The sequence below is a fragment of the Balearica regulorum genome, chromosome 1 (genome assembly GCF_011004875.1).
Source record: "Balearica regulorum gibbericeps isolate bBalReg1 chromosome 1, bBalReg1.pri, whole genome shotgun sequence".
Classification (NCBI taxonomy): domain Eukaryota; kingdom Metazoa; phylum Chordata; class Aves; order Gruiformes; family Gruidae; genus Balearica; species Balearica regulorum.
Window position 1 is genome coordinate 86,214,718 of NC_046184.1, and position 22,585 is coordinate 86,237,302.

The 22,585-nt window shown below is 45.3% G+C and overlaps 1 protein-coding gene across 4 annotated transcripts; it reads left to right on the forward strand.

Moving 5' to 3' along the window:
- Positions 1-1,672: 1,672 nt before the first annotated feature.
- ING4 (inhibitor of growth family member 4) lies at positions 1,673-21,877 on the forward strand. 4 transcript variants are annotated; one of them, XM_075763774.1, is made up of 9 exons: positions 1,783-1,850; positions 17,868-18,004; positions 18,720-18,791; positions 18,995-19,161; positions 19,342-19,456; positions 19,776-19,884; positions 20,212-20,359; positions 20,749-20,810; positions 21,031-21,877. In XM_075763774.1, the coding sequence occupies exons 2-9, from the start codon at positions 17,995-17,997 to the stop codon at positions 21,068-21,070; spliced, it is 723 nt and encodes a 240-aa protein (XP_075619889.1). In that variant the 5' UTR covers positions 1,783-1,850; positions 17,868-17,994; the 3' UTR covers positions 21,071-21,877. The 4 variants fall into 4 exon arrangements, with proteins under 4 accessions (XP_075619875.1, XP_075619889.1, XP_075619881.1 ...); XM_075763766.1 differs by lacking the exon at positions 17,868-18,004 and adding an exon at positions 2,976-7,914 and having other exon boundaries at positions 1,810-1,850; XM_075763760.1 differs by lacking the exon at positions 17,868-18,004 and having other exon boundaries at positions 1,673-1,850.
- Positions 21,878-22,585: the final 708 nt, after the last annotated feature.

Sequence of the window (22,585 nt, forward strand, 5' to 3'; positions counted from 1 at the left end):
TACCATTTAGATTTTAGGCAAGCGTCTCCTTTTCCTTGTCTTTTGTATCAGCAGTGGCAACGAGGCCAGAGGGAGCTTGTCTTTCCGTTTCAGCGGTCTAGTATTTTGACATCTCCCTAGTCTTGGCTTGGAGGGTAAGAGACCTGGCATCCCCAGGCAGTCTCTTAACCAAACTGGCAACATCTAAGCACGCCTGTTTCTTAACGTCAGCTCCATTCAGCCTGGTACCTCCAAGCAGGATGCATTTGGGGGAGTCTGGTTTAGTACTGTGACAGGGTATAGGGAGCAGATTTTCTTTTTTAATGTAACAGACACGTCCTTAATTAGGAGTGTAAGGCAATTTATACAAGAATTTTGAAGTACTTTTAAAACAAAGTGAGGCTTAACAATAATGTTCAGCTAACTGAAGCCAGCTGTTTCACATGGGAACTGAAAAGAATAAGAAATGTGTTTTAAATAATTAAAAATGTCATAAATAATTCAAAGTACTATAGAAATAGGACTGGAAAACACTGCACGTTCAGAACACAGTGGATCTCTGAATTAGCCACATAGTATAACAGCAAGACATTTGATAATTCAACCTGCTGCAATTAACTTTGTAACAGCCTCTCAGGCTTGCATTGCAGGCTGCTGGAAGACTTAATCCTGGTTTATCCATATAAATAAAGGTATGATGCCTTGGGAGATCTTTGGAAAGAAAGAGAAGAAACAAGTCTGGTCACTTCTCATGGCCAGAATCTAGCAGCAAGCAGTCCTGAGCAATGACTGTCATTATACAGTCTATCAGGAAAAAACAGAACAACATAGGTGAGTGGGCAGGAGAAAGGCAGATGAAGCATAACATTTACCAACCAAACCCAGTGCCTCTCCTGAACAGTATAGAATGCTAAATTAACTCTGACCTCTTGAAACAAAAATCCCAAATACTGTAGACACTAAGGACCAAAAGAAATAAGGTAATTTTGTCCTAGTTCCTTCGTAATTGCATGTGCAGCCTCACGCTCTTGAGCTACAAGCACAGTACCATACCATGTCACATGCAATCGCTGGCAAAGGACAGTCTGGGGAAAGATTCCTGAACGCTGTAGTGAGAAGGTCTCTAACCTAGAGGTGACACGTGGTGTGTAGTCATGAAAGCGGGTCTGGCAAGACAGAAAAAGAGCATGGTCACATTTAACTTTATTTCATCGCTTTTTTGGTTTGTTAGGTATGTGAAGTTTGTACCACAGTCATTTTACAGCAAAGACAATCTCTCTTGATAATATAGCAGCAGCTACTCGTCACTGGCAAATTAAATGGTGAATGGAAAGAGATGGTGCCGTAACAAACTAACAGCACTTCCTCACCCAGATTAGCCAGCGGGAGTGCCCAGCCAGGCTGTTGCCAATTCTTCGAAGCCAGGAGAGACCTCCATAGCCTCCAAAAGACGAAGCCCATTTCTTTGGGCGCGGCGATGAAGGCAGCAGGTATTTACCCTCCCGTTGCTCAGGGGAGTCGGATAAAGGCAGCCCCGGACCCAGCAGCGGAGCAGCCCCGGCTGACCCCCCAGGGCACCTTCCCTCCGCCACCCCCGGCGGGGCCCTGGTGCTGCTGGAGGACCCCCAAAGGCCATGCAGCGGCCCCGCCCGCCGTCCTTCCTCGCCTCCGGGAACGAGGGCAGCCTCACAGAGCCCAAAATGTCGGCATGAGCGGAAGCGCGCGGGAAGGCGGGCGGAAGCGGCTTCCGCAGCCGGGCAGGGCTGCTTCCGGGGGGGAGGGGGGCGCCGGCGTCCGGCTCCCGCCGGAAGCGCCCGTGTGTGCAGGGCCCAAGATGGCGGCGGGGATGTACCTGGAGCACTACCTGGATAGTAAGAGCCGCCGGGGGCGGGGCCGAGGGCCGCGGCTGGGGCCGCCCGGTCACGGACGGACCGCGGCTCGGGGCGGGGCCCCGCGGGGCCGAGCTCTGCCCGGGGGCTGACCGGTCCCTGGGGAGCCCGCGGCCTGCTCCGACCCTCTCGGGCGGCAGCCTTGCCCGGCTGTCCCCGGCCCGGCTGTGAGGGCCCCGCCGCTGCCCGGTCCTGGGGCCGTGAGGAGAGGCCCTGTCCGCCGCCCGCTGCTCGATGCGTAGAGGCGTCTTGGGGCTGCTTAGAAACTGCGGCAGCGGCTTGGGTGGCCCGCCCGGAGTGCCGGTATGGGCTGCTTCTCCGCCGCGGGGCAGGGCTCGGCTGGGGCTCCTGCGGGAGCCCGGCCCCGCTGCGGTCCGTGAGCGCTTGGTTTGATCCCGGAGGAAGGAGCTTGGTGCTGCTCTAGCCGCCTTTCGGGAGCGGCAGCATGGCTGTCAGTGCCTTTCCCGGGATAAACTGCGGGGCTGGTGAAATCAACCAACGATAACTTTTGTATTAGGGAGGTAGCTTCGGTAGCTTCCTTCACTGTCATTTTAAAAAGTGCAGTCCTGCTTTGCTGGTGGAAGAAGAACTCAGTAAATACTAATGGAGTTGGTAGCGTTATGTGAGCCCTCTTATGATATCATCCTACTTTTAGGTGCTTATAACTTTGTCAGACTCGGACCTCTGGGGGATAAGACTTTGAATATGTGGGGTTTTCTCCCCTGCATTCCTGAAATAGTCGGTAGACTAATCAAAGGAGTAGTTTTTGAAGGAACATATTTCTGGGTTAAGATTTGATAACGTGTTCTTTGGGGAATGCTGTTTTCATGTTTTCCTTCTGATCTGGTGTCAGTACTAGAAATGGGGGAGCATGTTGATGGGTTGGTGTGTTTTAAGCATGGTAGTACTGGCAGTGTGTCTTTTACTTCACTATACCTGGCCAAGTTAAATCTGTTGCCATCTGTTTGCATCTGCTTGGTAACACTGGAGCTTGGTTCTTCAGAAGTTTTGTTACACTCAGTTTCCTCTAGCACAGAGCTGATACAGTGTCAATGTAGAGACAAAGGGTCTCATTCCTTGTGGCTGCAGTGCTCCTTTTGTCATTAGGAAACATCTTGTGAATTGAATTAAGAAGTTCAAGAACCATAACGATGCTTTGCTGCGAAGGCTGAAAAGAAGCTCGAAGTGAACAGGCAAGTATATTGATCTAGGAGCTGTGAGGAAGGAGGATGCAAAAGCCAGGAAGAAGAGTTGAGTGGGGAGGCAGATTGTTATAGAAGAGCAAGGATTGCTGAGCAAAGATGATGTTCTGCTCTTCTCATTCTGTTGTGGAAGACCACAGTTGACTGAGACTCTTCAGCAAAGTTGGCCAGGAGTTGGGAGGACAGGGGCTAGACAAGAGGAGAAAGAAGCAGATGGACGAGGAGTAAGTGTGTGGGGAGGATGCAGGGTTTCCCTACTGGGAGAGCACAAATGTATTTTGAGAAAGAGCTGCAGCACGAAGATAAAGGAGTGAAAGACTGTGTTTGCAGCTGATAGGCAGAGATGAGAAAGATGCAGCACTGAGTGTGGAGAGGTATGGTAGGTACCAAGTTGAAGAGGAAAGAAGCTGTAGAAAGGCTTGGTGGTTCAAGAGTGCTCCCACCAAAGCCAAACATTCTGGATTTCATTGTCACTGTCAACTAAAATTGATGACCCCCCCCGGAAATTCCTGTGTTCCCCTGTAGTACAAACTTGCAGAGAAAATTACAAACTCTTTCTTTCTTTCTCAGCTGAGATGCGTGGTCGTGGAATTGAGTTAGAGATTCTTGCCTTGTTGAAAGCGAACATTAATACGGTGGCGTAGACTGTCATTTTTAAGGTGTCTTGCTTAAAAAATAGTAACATGCACAACTTAAAAATACTTCAAAAAATCTGGCTACAAAGATGTTAGGAAGAACAAAGCAACTTTGACTGCAATGGTTTAGCCTTTTTTGTGTACTCCTACAGCTCGTAAGGCCTTTTTTGATTTTGTCTGGTGTCCTGTATAGTATATGCAACATTACTTCCCTTTGCTAGCTAATTGTAAGACAGTTGCTGTGCTTAATCTAGAGTTTCTTTCATAAAAGCACGTCATATCAAAGAGCATCCATCTCAGTCATCAGTAAGTTAGTTTGCTGATAGACTTTCCTGTCCTGGTTTTGTGACATTTGTCTGTAGCTAATTTTCACAGTTCCAGTATTTAGTCATTGCACTTACAAAATGTTTTACCTGCTATGTTGAAGTGTCCCCTTATTAAAAATTTCTTCCCTGTGTAGATTGTAATTGATTAAGTCTTAACCTTCTTTCTGGTAACATAGCAAAAAAAAAAAAATTGCCTGTGATAACAGATTTTTCAGTTTTCTAATTAGCCGTATTGTTCTTCTCCAAGCCTGCCCTTCTCTTTTGACATCTTACTTGAACTTTTGACTCTCTGAAAATGCATGCAGTCCTTTAATAATCAGTGTTCTTCACAGTACTAATTAAAGAAGTAAGGTTATTGTTCTTCTGTTGGGTATGCCCTTATCCATGTTTGCCATTGCATTTCAGCTGGGAGCTCATGTTCGGTTAACTATCTACTGTGACATTGATATGATACACTATTTCTGTTTCTTAGAAATACAGTCCAGCATCCTTTATCTATCACTTACATTGCTCATTCCTAAATTTATTATCCTCCGTAAGAGTTGATGGAAAGTATCTGTTTGCATTCGGACTGTCTCTTGCTGTCCCAGTGGTCTGTTCCTTCCATTCTTGTTCTTCCAATCTGTATCTCACTTCCAAGTGACCAACTTTTCTTTTGTTGGATCAAGAACTGCTTCCTGCATGATTTACATGAGTGGTGCAGCCACTGCTGGTAGTTCTCTGTAATGCATTCTAAAGCCTTATGTAGCCATTTAAAGTACTTTTAATCTATCTCATGTTTGAGGTTTTTTGTATTCTAGCTTGTTATGCAACATGCTTTCTGATACTACATTGAGTATTTAATGTGAGTTGCAGTTTAATCGCTTCAAAAAATTATTTTCACTAATGAAATGTATATTCTAACCAAAAAAGGTCCAATCAGGCAAGTTTGGTTTAACACTTAATCTATATTTTCACCTTCGTTTAATTCTTTGAGATGATCTCAGATCAGCTGTTTCATTTCTTTTCATGCCTGCCTGAGAATATTCAGTTTCCCACTTGCTCCTCCCCTCCCTTTTTTTAATCATTTCAGTATTTTAAAAATATCCAGTTCAGTTTTAAAGTAGTTCACTAATGTTCCAAAACTTCCTGAAAATTGATACAAACAAATAGTCCAGAACCTTTGGTCAGCTCTTTCAAAAAGATCTAATATTTACATTTAGTTCTTGCAATTGAATTATTTCAGTATTATAGTGCTAGTGTAGACACAGTTTTCAGGTTTGGTTTTTTTTTTTTCCTCCCGCAGTTTCTCTTTTGTATGGTTCACTGGCTGAATCTGTTCAGGGAATGAATGAGGAGTGTGTGATGAAAGAGGGCAGTTGTTTGTAGGACCTCTTCAAATCCTTGAAGAAAGGAAGGTGTATAATGAATTAAGTGAAGATTGTAGGAAGTGAAAAGGTTGCCTCGTGCATTTTGAGGCAGTTGAATAGCACTCTGACAAAGGGAAGTTTGATATTTGTATTTATTTTGGGGATCACGCTTTTTACAGGTTCTCCATGCATAGATTGTGTTTCCCTCAGATTATGAGTGAAAAGTTGTAGTCAGAGGAGCAGATGTGCAGAATGGTCATAGCTGCAACTGAAGTCAGCTTTAAACAGATAATTCTGAAAAGTCAGGCTATGTAGCATTTTTAGACATTCTAAGAGGTGGGTTTGTAATTAGCTGGCTTTCTTGGCTTTAATCTCTTTGCATCAGTGAATCCCTTGACCTTCATTTTATTGGTAAGGGAAGTGGGCCACTCCACAGCAGTGTTGTGAAAAAAGCATTTTAATGCCACCGAAATGAGCACCTTGAAAAGCTGATTACCAGTTTTCAGATTGAGGTTTGGGTTGTGTATGTGTGACTCTGTATTGAGCAAAGAGCATAAAATAAAACTTTGAATCACTGCTCAGTTACTGAGAGTGAGAAATGTCTTGTATGAAAATCTCATGCAGTTAGGTAATTAAAAACTATGTTAAATGCACGAGCGGTCTGACAAAGCTATGCATACAGCCTCAGTTGTTTCAGTTAATAAATTTTGAGTCCTCTACTTTGGACATCTAAAGTTCTTTTTCAGGAGATTTTTGTAGAATAGCCAACCTAACAACAGTTCTCTCAGTAAAAGGTGTCTGGCAGTTTCTTAGGTCTGGTATTTCAGTAGCTTTCAAGTCCTTGCTGTAATTTGAAACTGGGTTTAGACCTAGGATTAGGCATGCCTTTGCTCTAAGCTGTTCATTGCAAAATATATCTGTCTGAAACGTGTTATGCTCCTAGCAGATGTTTTTGCAGCAGAAAAATACACACATTCCTTCTGTGCTAAACATCCTGACAGAGGAACTCTGTATCTTGTCTACTCTGATTACCTTCCTTCCTTCCTCCTACTGAAGCTGCCCCTTCAATGACTGTACCAAGCCAAAGGATTCGGGGAACGGGAAGAGGAGGAATGTTTCTTGTTCCATTTCTCTTCTTCATGAATGTCTTTGAGCATGGTTCTTTCCTCAGTTCTCTTCAGTGGCTGAAGATAAGCATTGAAAAGATTTCCATTTCTTCAAATACTGTCCTCCTCCTGGTCTCTAAACCATTTTATGCCTGTTTCTGAGGGGAGAAAGCAAGATACTGAAGTGCTTTCCCTCACACCAAGAAAGCAGTGCACCTTTAGTAAGGGAAGAACTACGTGTGCAAAGGAGTTAGAGATGTAGGCAGGAATGGAGAAAACAGTGTTTTGTGATGAGAAGACAGAACGTGCATGAAGATTCATTAGAGGAGTTTGTGCTTGCTTGAACTTGAGTTACTGTGTTTAACTCAGTATTTGCTCGTGTACTGGGTTAGAAATACTGTAGTGGAGGCTTTGACGGGGAGAAAGGAAGGGTGACTAATACAGATTTTCCAGAAGATGAGATGCAAACACTGGGTTTTCTTCATGTATGGAATTTTCAAGAGGATCGCAGAGCTTCTTTGTAATCAGCATCATTGAAGTACACATCTTCAGAAAACAGTCCCAAATAGTTTTCTACAAGTCTCTGTTTCTATGTGAATGTGCTATGAGTGTAGGAATTATCTTTATACTAATGGAACTGCTGTGCAACCACATGTATTTTCTACCATCAGTGCTTCCCTGTTTACCCACCTAGTGGGTATCAGAATAAAGTAAGTATTTTTAGTGACAACACACGAGTTGTGTGCAAGGCATGTACCTCAACTGTCTGGCGCCTGAATTTATTATGAAATGACCTCTTTGTTCACCTACCTATGCTCTACTGCTGAGGTCATATCTGCCTCAGATAGCTGAAGAGAATGGAAGGGCCGTGTTTGTGGGTATGCTTTCTGAAGCAGTCAAACAGCGCCTTCCCTGCTGGATCTAGCCATCAGCGTCCACCACGTGTGTTCCTGCCTGGGCTGATGAGGCTGTTGCTTTATTTGCCTTGCTAAATGGGGAGCACACGTTGTTCCAGCTGGGAAGTATGTGCCAGACTGGAAGGAAGTTCAAATTTCCATGTGGTTGAGCTGGTCTGTTACTGAACAAATGTCAGGATAAAATGTTGGTAAGGAATGATAACAAAACAGTGAAAAAAAAGTTTCCATCTTCCCCTACCCCAAACCCCTGAGGAACTAGATTTTGCCAGCATTCGGCCTAAATTAGATCTAAACACTTGGGAGAGTCATCAGCAGAGGGCTAGTAACCTTGGTGAGCTTGAGAGGTAGAAGGATGTTGCTGGCCTGTCTACTCAGATGGCTGTTGTATATTCATTCCTGGAGTCTTGGAGGCCACCAGTCTGGACCTGTTCCAGAAGCAGACACTAGGACATACCTGCCTCAGGGAAGAGGGTGATGGAGACAGCAGACTTAGATGATGAGTCCTCAGCTGGTAAGTTAACATGGTACTGTCTAGTCATTTTCTTCTGAGTTTTTCCCCTTTTTTATACTGATTAGGGAGACATCAGGTTTCCTTTGCTCTCCTTCTATTTGCATGTGTCAACAGGCACATAGAATGGTACCAATTCAGGGCTTGTCGATCACAGAATGGTTTGGGTTGGAAGGAATCTTAAAGATCATCTAGTTCCAACCCCCCTGCTGCAGGCAGGGACACCCTCCACTGGACTACGTTGCCCAAAGCCTCATCCAGCCTGGCCTTGAACACTTCCAGGGATGGGGCCTCCACAACCTCTCTGGGCAACCTGTTCCAGTGCCTCACCACTAGAATTTCATTAGAATTTCTTTCTAATATCTAATCGAAATCAATCTTCCTTCAGCTTAAACCCATTACCCCTTGCCCTGTCACTACACTCCCTGATAAACAGTCCCTGACCATCTTTCCTGTAGGCCCCTTCAGGTACTGGTAAGCCGCAATTAGATCTCCCCAGAGCCACCTTTTCTCCAGGCTGAGCAACCCCAACCCTCTCAGCCTGTCCTCATAGGAGAGGTGCTCCAGCCCTCTGATCACCTTCATGGCCCTCCTCTGGACTCGCTCCAACAGCTCCACGTCTCTCCTGTACTGGGGCCCCCAGAGCTGGACGCAGTACTCCAGGTGGGGTCTCACCAGAGCGGAGTAGAGGGGCAGGATCACCTCCCTCAACCTGCTGGTCACACTGCTTTTGATGCAGCCCAGGACACGGTTGGCTTTCTGGGCTGCAAGTGCACACTGACAGCTCATGTTGAGTTTCTCATCAATCGGTACCCCCAAGTCCTTCTCCTCAGGGCTGATACTGGAAAACTTACGCTAGTGTGAGCACAGAGCAACAGGAGCAGCTTACATTCTTTTGAAGTCATCGTCTTTCTCCAACAACTGACATGGGAATGTCATTTCATTCCTTGATAACATTAGCTAACCCAGTAAAATAGGATTATTCTTTCAGAATAGCTACATCTGTCTAGATTTTTCTCTGTATAGCTTCATCAAATGAGGGTATGATGTGTATTGTTATCTTAATGCTCTTAGAGGGCATGGGTGTGATGTCAGAACTTGCTGTAGGCTAGCCCTTGAATCCTTCCCAGTCCTGTTACTACCTGGCTGCATTCCAAATTCCCCAGCAGTTCTTTTATCTCTCACTTTACATACTGTCATTATTCTTATCCCTTCCCCAATGTTCATGTAGCCATACCCTTCTGTTCTTACCTCTACAGTTTCTCACATTATACTTCTGATATGCAGATCTCATAACAAATCATTTCTATATTCAACACTTTTAGTGTAGCGAAAGATGCCTTTCACCTTACCAAGACATTGGATTAGCCGCATCTGTGATGCGGCACACATGATCTGTGGAAAATTACAAAAGATCTCATGCAGGGAAGAGGATTTGGTGATTCATAGGCATCATTTATTTCTGTGTGAAAGCTACTGCCACAGCCCACACTAAGCTAATACATTTATTATTGTTAATGACTAGTTTATTTAGAATTGATTTTGTTGTTGACTGGTGTTTATCAGAGCTGATACAAGATGGCTTTAAAAGACAAAGCATACTGTGTTTTCTCTGCATTTCTTCACTTACCCATCAGCAAATCTGATGTGACCATTTTGGCAAACGGCCCTGTGATCTCTTTGGTGGTGGTCCCTGCCTTTGGAGATCTGTGACAGGCTGGAAACGGCTGGAGTGCTGTGAGTCTCATTTGACATGTCAGCCTTCCAAGTCCTCAAAGCTTCTGAAATCAAAGTTGATCTTTAACACAGCAGTAAAGATCCCTTTTCTGAGAGTTAGCAACATTGCCTCGTATCTTGCCTGTGGATGCTGTAATATTGAACTAATGTAGTAAGAAACGGACAAAAAGAGCCTCCTCTCCCCAAAAAGAGAGTACACTTTTTGGGGGAGTATTAGGTTTCTGTGGCTGTTTCATTGACCGTCCTTGCTGACTGAGACCTGTTTCTTTAGATTGTATCTGACTTAGATGCACCTGGATGGACTAGTGTGCAGTGCACTGGCCCAAATTCCTGGTTGCCCGTGGGCAAGTCAGTCCCCTATGCACCTGAGTACCCCATTTGTAAAAATGTAGATAGTACTATCCCTTACAGAGAGGTGTTGTGAGGATAATGTTACAGGTTAGGATGCATGTATTGCAGTAGAGTTGAGCCATATATGAATAGAGAGAAAGTTATATATCATGCTCATGCACCAATTTCAGTAAACTGCATAGGAAGATACATAATTAGCTGAGAACACAGGACAGTAGAAGCAGCACTTTAAAAGAGTTATACTCTCTAAAAGGAGGGATGGAGGGATATACAAGACATCCTTTCCCTTAATGAGGAAGCAAGGAAGCTACTGAAGATTGCTGTAAGCCAGTCGCCCTGCAGTACACTCCAAATGCTACGAAATTCTGAGAGTCATGGAGCACCAAAAAGTCCTATGTGCTTCCCCTGCAAGATCCCAGCCAATTTCCTATCTCAGGGGGCAAAGAACTTACCCTCTCATTGTGGCAGTCCCTGGCACAAGCAGGACTTTTTTTAATTACTCTCAGCAATGTGGTGTTTATAAAGTGTTTGCTGAAATCTGTATTGTTCAATAAAGCAACTGTGTTTGTTTCAAAATGTATTTTCACATTTTTTAATAAATTTAAGCATACATCTGAACAAGGTAGGTGAACGGATGTCTCAGGAGAGGCACTGTGTATTTGTATAGTGCTTGGTGCAGTGGATCTCTTTTTAGGAATTTGGACATTGTCACAATACAAACCCATTGTTTGGCACAGTTAAAAGATGTGCTATGGGAGAATGAAGCACATTCAGGTTATCAGGTTGTGTTGGCTTGGTCTGTGTGTGTGCATGTGTCCTGGTTTTGGCTGAGATAGTTAATTTTCTTTCTAGTAGCAGGTAGAGTGCTGTGTTTTGGATTTAGGATGAGAATAACGTTGGTGATACACTGGTGGGTTTAGTTGTTGCTGGGTAGTTGTAGTGCTTACAGTAAGTCAAGGACTTTTCAGCTTCTGATGCCCTGCCAGGTGCACAAGAAGCTGGGAGAGCACAGCCAGGACAGCTGACACAGACCGGACAGAGGGATATTCTCTACCGTGTAACCTCATGCTCCGTGTATAACTGGGGAAGCTAGCCAGGAGGTGGGATTGCTGCTTGGAAACAGGCTGGGCATCAGGGTGGTTTTTTTTCTGGAGGTGGTGAGCAATTGCATTTGTGCATCACATTATTATTATTACTACTTTGTTATCAAACTGTCTTTATCTCAACCCACAAGGTTTTTTTCCATTTTCCCCATCCCCTTGGGGATGGCAGGGGGAGCAGCTGCATGGTGCTTAGTTACTGTCTGGTGTTAAACCACGACAGTCCTTTTTGGCACCCAACGTGGGGCACAATGGGTTGAGATAACAACAGATCTGACCGGAGCGCATTAGAACAAATTTGTTATAAGCGTTCATTATATTAGGTAAATAGTCGCTGGTCGCAGTGTTGATTCATTCTCCCTCGCAGTCGTTGCGCGTGTTCACAGACCTGTGTTATGTAACACCTGACTTGCCGTATGTGTTCCCCGTTGTGCTGTTTGTCATCTCTGTGCGCTGGGTCAAGGTTATTATTGTGGTGTACTTTGTAGTACTGACTTGTGATGTGATAAACCTGTTGGTCGCGAGACTAATCTCAGCATTGCCATCATCTCCGTACTTCGGGAGCCATCTGTTGGAAGCTATTAATAATTACACTTCTTTCTTTTTCTTCTCCGAGAGCCAATATGTGGGGGACACACCTTCCTTCCCCTTCCCCTTCCTCTCCAGGCTAATTACAACAGCTCTTGAGAATGTTGAATATCCTTGGGATGTTCAAACCAGCATGTTCCTATTGCTATGTCTCCTGAATGTAGTTCAGGTCTTGTTTAAGGTTAAACTACTATTTAAGAATATCACTCAGAGATTAACCCCAGTGACAGGCGCTGGGGCTACTCCAACCACCACGAGAGGCACTGCCGCTACTCCAACCTCCATGATAAGCACTGCGGCTACTCCAGCCCTGGCTACATGTGCTGTGGCTGCTCCAACTCTGGCAACAGGCACTGCAGCTGAACCAGAGAACCAACCTGTGCTGGTATCGGTCACCCCTATACAGAAGAAGAAATACAAAAAATCAGCTTGCTTAGTAAGGGATGACCAGTGAACCAGGACCATCAGGACACCAGGAGGAAGAGGCAGAACCAGAGGTAATCACCCAGTCCCTGTCCCTGAGTGAGCTGCGGGATATGTGAAAAGATTTCAGGCGAGCAACTTGTCACCTGGCTGCTCCGATGCTGGGATAACTGGGCCAGTAGTCTGGAATTAGAGGGTAGGGAGGCCAGGCAGCTGGGATCCCTGTCGAGGGAAGGGGCATTGACAAGGCAATTGGGAAAAAGACACAAGCCTTCAGCCTCTGGAGGCAACTTGTGTCAGGCACGAAGGAAAGGTATCCCTTCCGTGAAGATGATGTATGTCATCCAGGCAAGTGGACCACCATGGAGGGAGGTAACCAGTACCTGAGGGAGTTAGCTGTGTGGGTCATGGTTTGTTATGACCCGGACAATGTGCAGTTACCCACAGATCCAGATGAAGTCCAACGTACCTGACCCGCATGGCAGAAGTTTGTACGTAACGCACTGTTGTACACCAACTCATAGGCAGTGATGGACTGGGAAGACGAAGAGGCACCAGTGGTGGATAAACTGGCTAGCCAAATCCAGCAATACAAAGAAAGTCTCTCTCCCTCCCTCATCTCAGCTGTGCAGAAACTGTCCTGGGATTTCCAGCAATTCAGAGAGGATATGTCCTACTCCCCACCCGTGTAGATCAGTATCTCAGCTATTAGGAGTAAGCATTCCTCTGATCAAGAGGGAGGATGTAGAGGCACCCTGTGGTTTTACCTGTGTGACCACAGATAGGACAGGACGAGGTGGGAAAACCCACCATGAATCTGCAGTCATGAGTACGTGAGTTGTAAGGGAAAACAATCACAAATGGGCATTCTTCCAGAAAATTGTGACTCCAGTCTCCTGTGGGCAGTTCCCCAGACAGAGCAGAAGGGCTGATCTTACTTCTAATCTTATGGAAGGAGCTTCTGATTCGTATTGACAAGAAGCGAGTAACAAGGATGGGATTAGAATCCACGTGCGCCACACAAACCCATTCATCAGTAACGAATACGATGACCAGGACTAGAGGGGCCCTGCCTCCAGCCAGGTGGAGGAAAGGGACAACCGGGTTTATTGGACTGTGTGGACCCGATGGCCTGGCACGTCAGACTCCCAGGAGTATAAGGCTCTAGTGGACACTGGTGCATAGTGTACCCTAATGCCATCAAGCTGTGAAGGGGCAGAACCCATCTATATTTCTGGAGTGACAGGGGGATCCCAACAGCTGACTGAACTGGAGGCTGAAGTGAACTGGGAATGACTGTGAAAAGCCCCCCATTGTTACTAACCCAGAGACTCCGTGCATCCTTGCCGTAGACTGCCTTAGGGGAGGGTATTTCAAGCACCCAAAAGGGTACCAGTGGGCTTTTGGCATAGCTGCCTTGGAGTTGGAGGAAGTTAAATGGCTGTCTCTCGGAGGACCCTTCTGTTGTGGAGTTGCTGAGGGTTGAAGAACAACAGGTGCCAGTCACTACCACAACAGCGCACTGGTGGAAATATTGCACCAACTGAGATTCCCATCCATAAGCTGATCCATCAACTGGAGAGCCAGGGAGTGATTAACAGAACCCGCTCATCCTTTAACAGTCCCATGTGGCCAGTGTGAAAGTCCAATGGAGAGTGGAGACTGACAGTAGACTATTGTGGTCTGAATGAAGTCACGCTGCCAATGAGTGCTGCCATGTCAGATGTACTAAACTTCAACATGAACTGGAGTCAAAGGCAGCCAAGTATGGCACAACTGGTATCACGAATGCACTTTTCTCGATCCCTTTGGCCGCAGAGTGCAGGTTGCAGTTTGCTTTCCCTTGGAGAGGCGTCCGGTATCACTGGAATTGAATGCCCCAGGGGTGGAAACACAGCCCCACCATTTGCCATGGACTGATCCAGACCGCACTGGAACAGGGCGAGCCTCCAGAACTCCTGCAATACATTGATGACATCATTGTATGGGGCAATACAGCAGGAGTTTCTGAGAAAAGGAAGAAAATAGGATGAGAATAATGTTGGTGATACACTGGTGGGATTAGTTGTTGCTGGGTAGTTGTAGTGCTTACAGTAAGTCAAGGACTTTTCAGCTTCCGATGCCCTGCCAGGTGCACAAGAAGCTGGGAGAGCACAGCCAGGACAGCTGACACAGACCGGACAGAGGGATGTTCTCTACCGTGTAACCTCATGCTCCGTGTATAACTGGGGAAGCTAGCCAGGAGGTGGGATTGCTGCTTGGAAACAGGCTGGGCATCAGGGTGGTTTTTTTTCTGGAGGTGGTGAGCAATTGCATTTGTGTATCACTTGCTTTTTGGGATTTTTTTTTGGGGGGGAGGTATTTTTTTCCTTTGTTATCCTATTAAACTGGCTTTATCTCAACCCATGAGGTTTTTTTTTCCATTCTCCTCCCCATCCCCTTGGTGGGAAAGGGTGAGCAAGCAGCTGTGTGGTGCTTAGTTAGCAGCTGGGGCTAAACCACGACAGTATGTCAGAGTTAACATCAGAGTTAGGTAGCTGAAGTTTAAATGTCAGTTTCCTACACTTGATACCCCACATATGTTTCTCAAATGAAAGAAGGAAAAAAAAAATGATTGGAGGGGATGGAGGGTGGTGATGCATTCTGACTTTTGGAGACTGAGAGCATGTGGTTCTTAAGGGACAAGACAGCATGGCTATGGATGCCTGCATGTGGTGAGAGAAGAGGGAATGGGAGAAGGAATGACAAGGAAAGAGGAGAATAAAAGAGATGAAGAAGACTGGGGGTAGTGAAGTGATAAGAATTAAGGAAAGGAAGGACCATATGGTAAGGTAGAGAGACTTTTACATGTGGTAAGAAATGAGAACAAGGTAAGAAAAGGAAGGGATGGAAAAAACTCAGACACCTGTGCTGATGGTTTTCAGGGTAATCATACTGTGACAGGAATGAATGGGGCACAGTGGGGCTGCGTGTGGCTCTGGGTGCATCTGTGCAGATGGATGCAGTTGCATTAATGCCAGCCCACACTCTGGGCCAAGCTGCTCGCCTTGCTAGCACTTTCTTCCCTGTACATCTTCATGATCCTCCTCTTCCCCTCTTGCTGCTGTGCCATTTGTGTTGAAACAGGCTCTCGCTTTTCTTTATTTTTTTTCTGTCAGATTGTTGCCTATCTGGGACAAAGTGACTGCCCCTCACTGCCCTCTTCTCTAGTGATCAAGGATGCTTGTAGGGTGTTTTTTCTTTACTATGATCCATTTCAGAATCTGGGATTTATTTGGATATTTCACAATATATAGTATTTAGTCATGGAAAGTTTAAGTCTGTCTTATAAGAAGAAGAAAGAGCAAGTTAATTGTAAAGGAAAAAGGAGAAATTCAGGAGGAAATGAAATTATATAAATATCAGGAATGTTTTTAGAAAGACTGAGGGAAAGTGTGTTTTGTTAGTAGGAATGATGAAATGGAAATGTAAATCTTAGATTTTTTTATTTTATTTTTTTTTTTAGTGGGACTGTTAGAGTGGTGATGTCTTATAGCGAGGCACAGAACAGGCCAAGCAATTTCAGCAAGTGTTCTGACCACTGTGATAAATTCTGTGATGCAGAGCATCACTTTTGTTTAAGGATACACAAGAGCTTTCGAGTTAAGCTGTGGATAGTAAAAAACTTCCCCATAGTTAGATTAAACTGTATGCCATACAAATAGTTTGTTGCTCAGTTAAAACTTGCTTAGCTGCAGCTTTATCTCGTTATGCTCTTTGTTCTTGCCAGAGTCTCTCTGGATCATAATTTGTAGTGGTGTACTCGGCTTCTTTCCACTTTGAGTTGAATAGATAAAGCATCTTTATAACAGTTCTGATTATACTGTCCGTCACTTGTTTTGTTTTCTCCCAATTTATTGATGAAGCAATTACAGAAAGTTGGTCCAATAATAGATTTGCAGAGTAAAACATTTTTCTGGGCTTTTAGGAAATCATTTTTCTGGTTTTAGCAGGGAAGGAGTTCAAATTACAGGGGTTCGTCTTGTCAGTCCCCATGGAACCCTGCCCAGCTTAATGAGCCTCTGGAAGATCAGTGCTTGACTGGTAAATGATCCACCAACTGTGTCTGTGCTGAGCATCTCCTAGCCCAGGGCCAGATAACGCCCCTCTGCGCTGCCGAGAGCCGCCAGGAACAGAGCACCCTGCACGCGTGGAGGCAGGTAACGAGGCAGGGGAGCCCCTGGCCTGGCTGAGGGGCTGGCAGTCAGGGGAAGAGGTGCTGGGAGGAGAGAGTCTCTGAAGGATAGCTGGCACGGGCTGAAAAGATGAGCCCAGGCACGTAGAGGCAAAGGGAAGACAGAGGCTTTGCAGATGAGGGCATGCGCTGCAGTTAGTGACAGGTGGTGGCAGATTTTTACAGTAACGGCTGTGAAAACTAGAGCACAGTCCCTCTCAGGTTCTGTAGGAGAAGCAAACTCCTGCCCAAGTTTCTCCCGCTGTGAGAACATCACTGTGAAATGTGGCCATAACCTCGTGTGGGGTTGTTCTGCCCGGAGAATAGCATCTTACTGGTTTTTGTGCTAGCTTGAGTGCTCGCTCTATATAAAGGTTTCTAGCCCTGCTGATGGAAAACTGACTGTACCTAGTGGAATTTGTGCTTTTACTGACTTTCCTTTTTAGAAGAAAAAAAGAAATTACATTAATGTTTCTTTAAAACAACAAAGTCAAGAGTTTAGAAGTTGTGATCTTCCAGGATTAATAAACTCAGTGTAAATTTGCCATATTGTGTGCAGTGCAAGAACAGATACTGTTTTTCTCTAGAGGATACCTGTCTTGGCTTCTGCAGGGGATGCTTTGGAGAGAAATGAAAAGTAGCGTGCTGCTGTGTGACCCACGTTTCATTTGCTGTCTAGATTGAGAAGTTTGGAGTTGGGGCTGGGGATGACAGAAAGGAAAAAAGCATGGTTTTGAGATTCCCAAGCTGGATTTCATCCCTGCCATAAGTTGCCTTTGTAAGCAATAATAATTTTCAGCATTGTGTCCCTGTTGTCTTCTGAGATGCTTTTTTGAGCCATAGAGGTGTAATCTGGTAGTCGGCTACTTGAACCTTGTGTGAAGTCTGTCATGCTGGACAAATGTGGAAGTGTCAAATTTAGGAATGTGCAGGCAGCCTTAATTTTGCCACTTACTAATTTTCTGATAATTTAATTTTGCACTGTTAACTATCCTTGAATGCAGGCAGGCGATGTGTATGTGCTATGTGATTATGTATCTGGGTACTTAAGGACACCTACTATCTGAGCATTTCTCAGATACTTAAAATAGAAATAGCAACAGAAATCTATTGAAGCAATAGCTTGATTACTTGTAAGCATTCTGTATGTAACTTTCTAGATTCTGTTTGTGTGAAAAAATAAGTTAAAGGAACAGCTTCTGAGCACAGTGAGGCCCACAATTGTTTTTACGTCTCATAGGAATTAATTTCATGTCCCACGTGTGATACTTGTTAGACCATGCCTCCTGCATACAGACATTCCCTGCCAGCTGATTGCTTTTCAGGAAAATGTCTCTGCTGTAGAAACATGTAGCAGTGAAAATAGAGACTGCTGCTGGGACTGATGTATTAGACAGTTTTGATGATGGATAGACACTCCTTCATTTACACACTCTCTGTGTTGGAGAGTGGGTTCAGGAAGCAGGCACACTTATGTTGTGTTTCTGAAGAGCTTTTCCCCCCACTTTTTTTTTTAAAGCTGCAAGAGATTTTTTTTTTATTAGATATAAAGGTGACAACAATCAAGCTTGGACTTCAGGTTAATGCAGTGACACTAGATCTCAGTTGGATTAGACAAGCATGGAGAAATGAGAATTGTTTTTATCACATTTGTCAGTTGAGCATCTGGTGATGCCTAGGGGTGAGTAGTGTAGTGCATTGAAAATTAATTGACTATCAACTTCACATTGCTCATTTGGAGCCCTACAAACATTTATTATTCACAATGTATAGCATCATTCCAGGTGTTGGACAGACCACACTGAGATTATGGTGCAGAAGGCAGAACGAGGAACACGTGACAGAGGGTTAAGACTGCTGCTCACTACTCCCCATCCTGTCTCATGCTTGCTCTTTGGCTCTGCACAAAGTGTCTCCTGTGCCCTATATGTAAAAGTGATGCAATAAGCTGTACTCACTTTTTAGTGAATTAGCATTTGAACAACTTTAATTTTGACATCCTTGTATAGAAATAACTAAAGGGCATTATTTACCAGCTGTTGTACTACTTTTTTCATTACCTAATGGAGTTCTTGGATGGATACATTGTATTATAATCACTGACTTCATTACAAATTTTGTTTTTCTGCTTTCTTAATGTAAGCCTTTCTGCATGACAGCAGTTTTTTGTTAACTAGTATGTATTCTAGAACTATGCTCCTGGACTAAATATATGAAGTTTTTGTAGTCTGTCTCCTTTGGAGTTGACAGTGAATGGAGGCACACTAATGTGCTCCAGGAAAGGGTGTTGGGAATTGCTGGACCGGTGTATGTGTTGTTGCCAGTCAAGTTAGCTTTGGCCCTGCCTTGGCATCATGGACAGGAACCTGACCTCTCCATGTATCCTTTCCCTGCAGGTATTGAGAACCTGCCGTTTGAATTGCAGAGAAACTTCCAGCTCATGCGAGATCTTGATCAGAGGACGGAAGGTGAGGATTAGAGATGGTTTTGTTGACAAAACAAGAAGTATGCAGCTTGCCCAGTGTTTCTTTCCTTTGCCTTTATCACGGGGATCTCAGGGCAGGGGAGGAAACCTGCAACTGCTCTGATCCTTCAGTCTCTCTTAATGGAGGGCACTGTAGTGTGTGTGTATGAACACGTATTTATGTATTTAATGGTAAACTTGTTTCAGACCTCAAGTCAGAGATTGATAAGTTGGCCACGGAGTATATCAGCAATGCACGGACTTTGTCTTCAGAGGAAAAACTGGGGCTTCTCAAGCAAATTCAGGAGGCCTATGGGAAATGCAAGGAGTTTGGAGATGACAAGGTTCAGCTGGCTATGCAGACCTACGAGATGGTATGAAGGGAAGTGTCTAGCGCTTATTGTATGAAAGACTGTACTAAAGTCCCCAAGCCTGGAAGGCCCTCATCTCTCTTTTTAGGCCCTACCCACTCTTGCTTCTCAGCTCTTAGTGCAAGCCCCGTGCCGTCCTCGGCTCTGTTCTATGGTAACTCCTGATCACTGTCATCTTTGTAGGTTGATAAGCACATCCGGCGGCTGGACACAGACCTCGCTCGCTTTGAAGCAGACCTGAAGGAGAAGCAGATAGAGTCGAGTGACTATGACAGTTCTTCCAGCAAGGGCAAGAAGAGTGAGTACCACCACTGGGCTGCAGATTGATACAGGAGGCAGCCAAGTGACTATGGAAGTGGTGGGGATGAAGGCAGGCACTGGAGTGGTACAGATCACAGACTGTTACGCTGGAATCTGAAGGACAGGTAAAAAGATGGTGACCTGGGCTCTTCTTGTGTGAGCATATTCGAGGCCACTAGATAAAATTAAGATGGGGTGCATGGCCGAAAGCCAATATACCCTCTGAAGTAGTGTATTTTAGTGCTGGAGAGGTTGTTACTATCAGGTGTCTGTTTTGATGGGGTGGCAGATGCAACACCTTTCTCTCTTCTTACCAGAGGGCCGAGCCCAAAAAGAGAAGAAAGCTGCCCGTGCTCGTTCTAAAGGGAAGAACTCTGATGAGGAGGCACCAAAAACTGCCCAAAAGAAATTGAAGCTTGTCCGCACGTAAGTGCTGAAGGGATTTGTGGGAATGAGGAGCATCACTTGAAATCAGACCAAGGGAGGCCTAGCCAGACTTCCCTGTGAAGGATCTGATCCCCACCCAGACCAGATGGTGTGTCCCTGCCCTTTCTTGGGAAGCAAGAGGAGGGAGACCTTTTAATTTTTTCAGGGGAGTGTGGCATGAAGGGGAAAGCAGGTCACTTCAGTGGAATTTGGTGTGTGTGCTTAAAAAGAGAAGTGGCTGTCTCTGGCAAACGAGCATTGTCTTGGGAGACAGGAAGAGACTTGAAGCCAGTTATTTTGCTGACCTACTTTATTCCCGTCCTGCAGTAGCACAGAATATGGGATGCCTTCAGTCACCTTTGGAAATGTGCACCCTTCGGATGTATTGGATATGCCCGTGGACCCCAATGAGCCGACTTACTGCCTCTGCCACCAGGTCTCCTACGGGGAGATGATTGGCTGCGACAATCCAGATGTAAGAGCCTGCACTGGATGGAAATGGGGGAGAAGGGAGTGGGGAGAGTCTTCCACAGAAAGTCTTGTCCTGCTTGGGTGGGGTCTGATACAGCAAGTAGTGACAAGAAGGCGGCTTACCTCAAGTAGTTTGGAAGGGCAGAGGAGTGTCTTGCCTCTTTCTTCAGGGTTTTCCTTAAAATGACAGGTTGTTTTCTTGCCCCTACGCTTAGCAGGGGAGAAGGGAAGTTCTCTGTGCTAACAATGTATAGGTTGGATGTGAGTCTTCATTCCCTGATCGCTGCTAGGGATTTAGGAGTTTATGATCAAATGTGGGGAAACTCTGGTAGCCCAGAAGCAGTGATTTGAAAACAAAACTGCTCTTTAACTGACTGCTCTTCATCCCAACAGTGTTCCATTGAATGGTTTCATTTTGCCTGTGTGGGTCTGACAACAAAACCAAGAGGAAAATGGTGAGTGAACAAGCAACCTGGAGAGCCCATTGGTCTTTGGAAAGGGGAGGTCCTGGGCGGCAGAAGGGAGAGTACTATATATAGACGCTTAGAAGACCTCTTAAAGAGGAAAATTTGAATTAAGATTTTGTCAGGGACCTTGGAAAAGGTCCTTTGGGACTGTATGTTTGAGGTTCATGTCATGACCTAAATGCTGGCTTTTTACTTCCCTTTCTACCAGGTTCTGCCCTCGCTGTTCCCAGGAGAGGAAGAAGAAGTAAAATCCCGTGAGCTCTCAGCACTGCTGCAGGAGCTCTCTTCCCCCTGCCAGGGCCTCGTCCCAGCTCCCCCAGCCCTTGGGGCCTTGGCTGGGGGGAGTCTTGCCATCCCTGGAATGGTGTGTACCCTCACGGCAGTTCCTGTGTGTTCTGTATCCCTGGCTGCTTCCGAATCCCTAAGGGAGGCCCTCTCTGTGTACTATTCCAAACAGGTCTCTGAACCTCAAAGGGAATGAATGAGGGCACCAGGGTAGCCACCAGATTCCCAGGGATTCAGGTAGCCCCTGATTTTCCTTGGCTTTCCTTCAGCCCCGTCAGAGTTCATTGCCTACTCTCTGCTTAGAGAACAAGGCTATGGGATGGGGGAAGGAAAGGAGGTAAGTCTTCAGCATTTTAGGTCTTTGATATTCCTGGATCTTTTTCAGGAGAGAGGGAGTAACCAGGCCACTTCTTAATCTAGTGGGCTGGTTGAGAGACTGAAAACCTAATGTACTCCCTATCTTTAACCATTCCACTACTGGCATTGAGCAGCCTCTTTTGTTGGGGAGAGGAGTAGGAGGGAGTGTTTAGAGCTAGCTTTGTCTCTCTTATTCCTGGGGTAAACCTGCTGGTCTGGGAAGCATGTTGTGTGAAGGAGGAAGAATTTCTGACCACAGTGGGAGAAATGGCTTGATCTAGCCTGTCTCCTGGCTCCAAAATTCTGCCTTCCTTCTGTGCAGTGGTGCTTCTCCATTATGTTGATGATGGGAAGTTTGGGGATTCAGGTCCCACTTGTGTAATATGGAGTTAAATAAAGTTCATTGAAACAAATACTCTTTGCCTTGCTATCACCTCCAGAATAAACTGCGGCAATTGGTCTCTTTAGTTATTCTTTCTCTCTCAGCTCTGCTTTTATTCTAAATTATTAATGTTGTACAGGTTTTTCATGTAACAATCCTGAAGAGTGTTAGTGTTAATAAGTGACATTCTGCCTAAGTCAGACTTTAAAATGTACCTAATATACTTGCAAATGCTTACTAAGCTTTCTGATGGCTGTGGAAAACATCTGCCCCTTCAGTCGTGCCCTCACAAGAGGGTGGACATTTATTCACATTTTTGTTGGATCGTTTACTTCATCGGTTGTCTTCTCTTAAATGAGAAGAGGTGGAGGTTACAGAAGGCCAACCCTCACTGTGGCTGCTGGGCCACCAGGACAAACCACATGCATCCAGGAATCATATTATCATAGAACAGGTTGGAAGGGACCTCAAAGCCCATCTAGTTCCAACCCCCCTGCCATGGGCAGGGACACCCTCCACTAGACCACGTTGCCCAAAGCCCCATCCAACCTGGCCTTGAAGAGTCCCAGGGAGGGGGCATCCACAACTTCTCTGGGCAACCTGTTCCAGTGCCTCACCACCCTCACAGTAAAGAATTTCTTCCTAATATCTGATCTAAATCTACCCTCCTTCAGCTTACGGCCATTACCCCTTGTCCTATCACTACACTCCCTGATAAACAGTCCCTCTCCATCTTTCC

What these genes read in the sequence shown, in the direction of transcription:
- ING4 (XM_075763760.1), top strand. Translation starts at nt 1,688, where the DNA reads ATGAGCGGAAGCGCGCGGGAAGGCGGGCGGAAGCGGCTTCCGCAGCCG. An exon ending in TCTTGATCAGAGGACGGAAG is followed by an intron (nt 18,792 to 18,994) that starts GTGAGGATTAGA and finishes AACTTGTTTCAG; the next exon opens with ACCTCAAGTCAGAGATTGAT. An exon ending in AAATTGAAGCTTGTCCGCAC is followed by an intron (nt 19,885 to 20,211) that starts GTAAGTGCTGAA and finishes CCCGTCCTGCAG; the next exon opens with TAGCACAGAATATGGGATGC.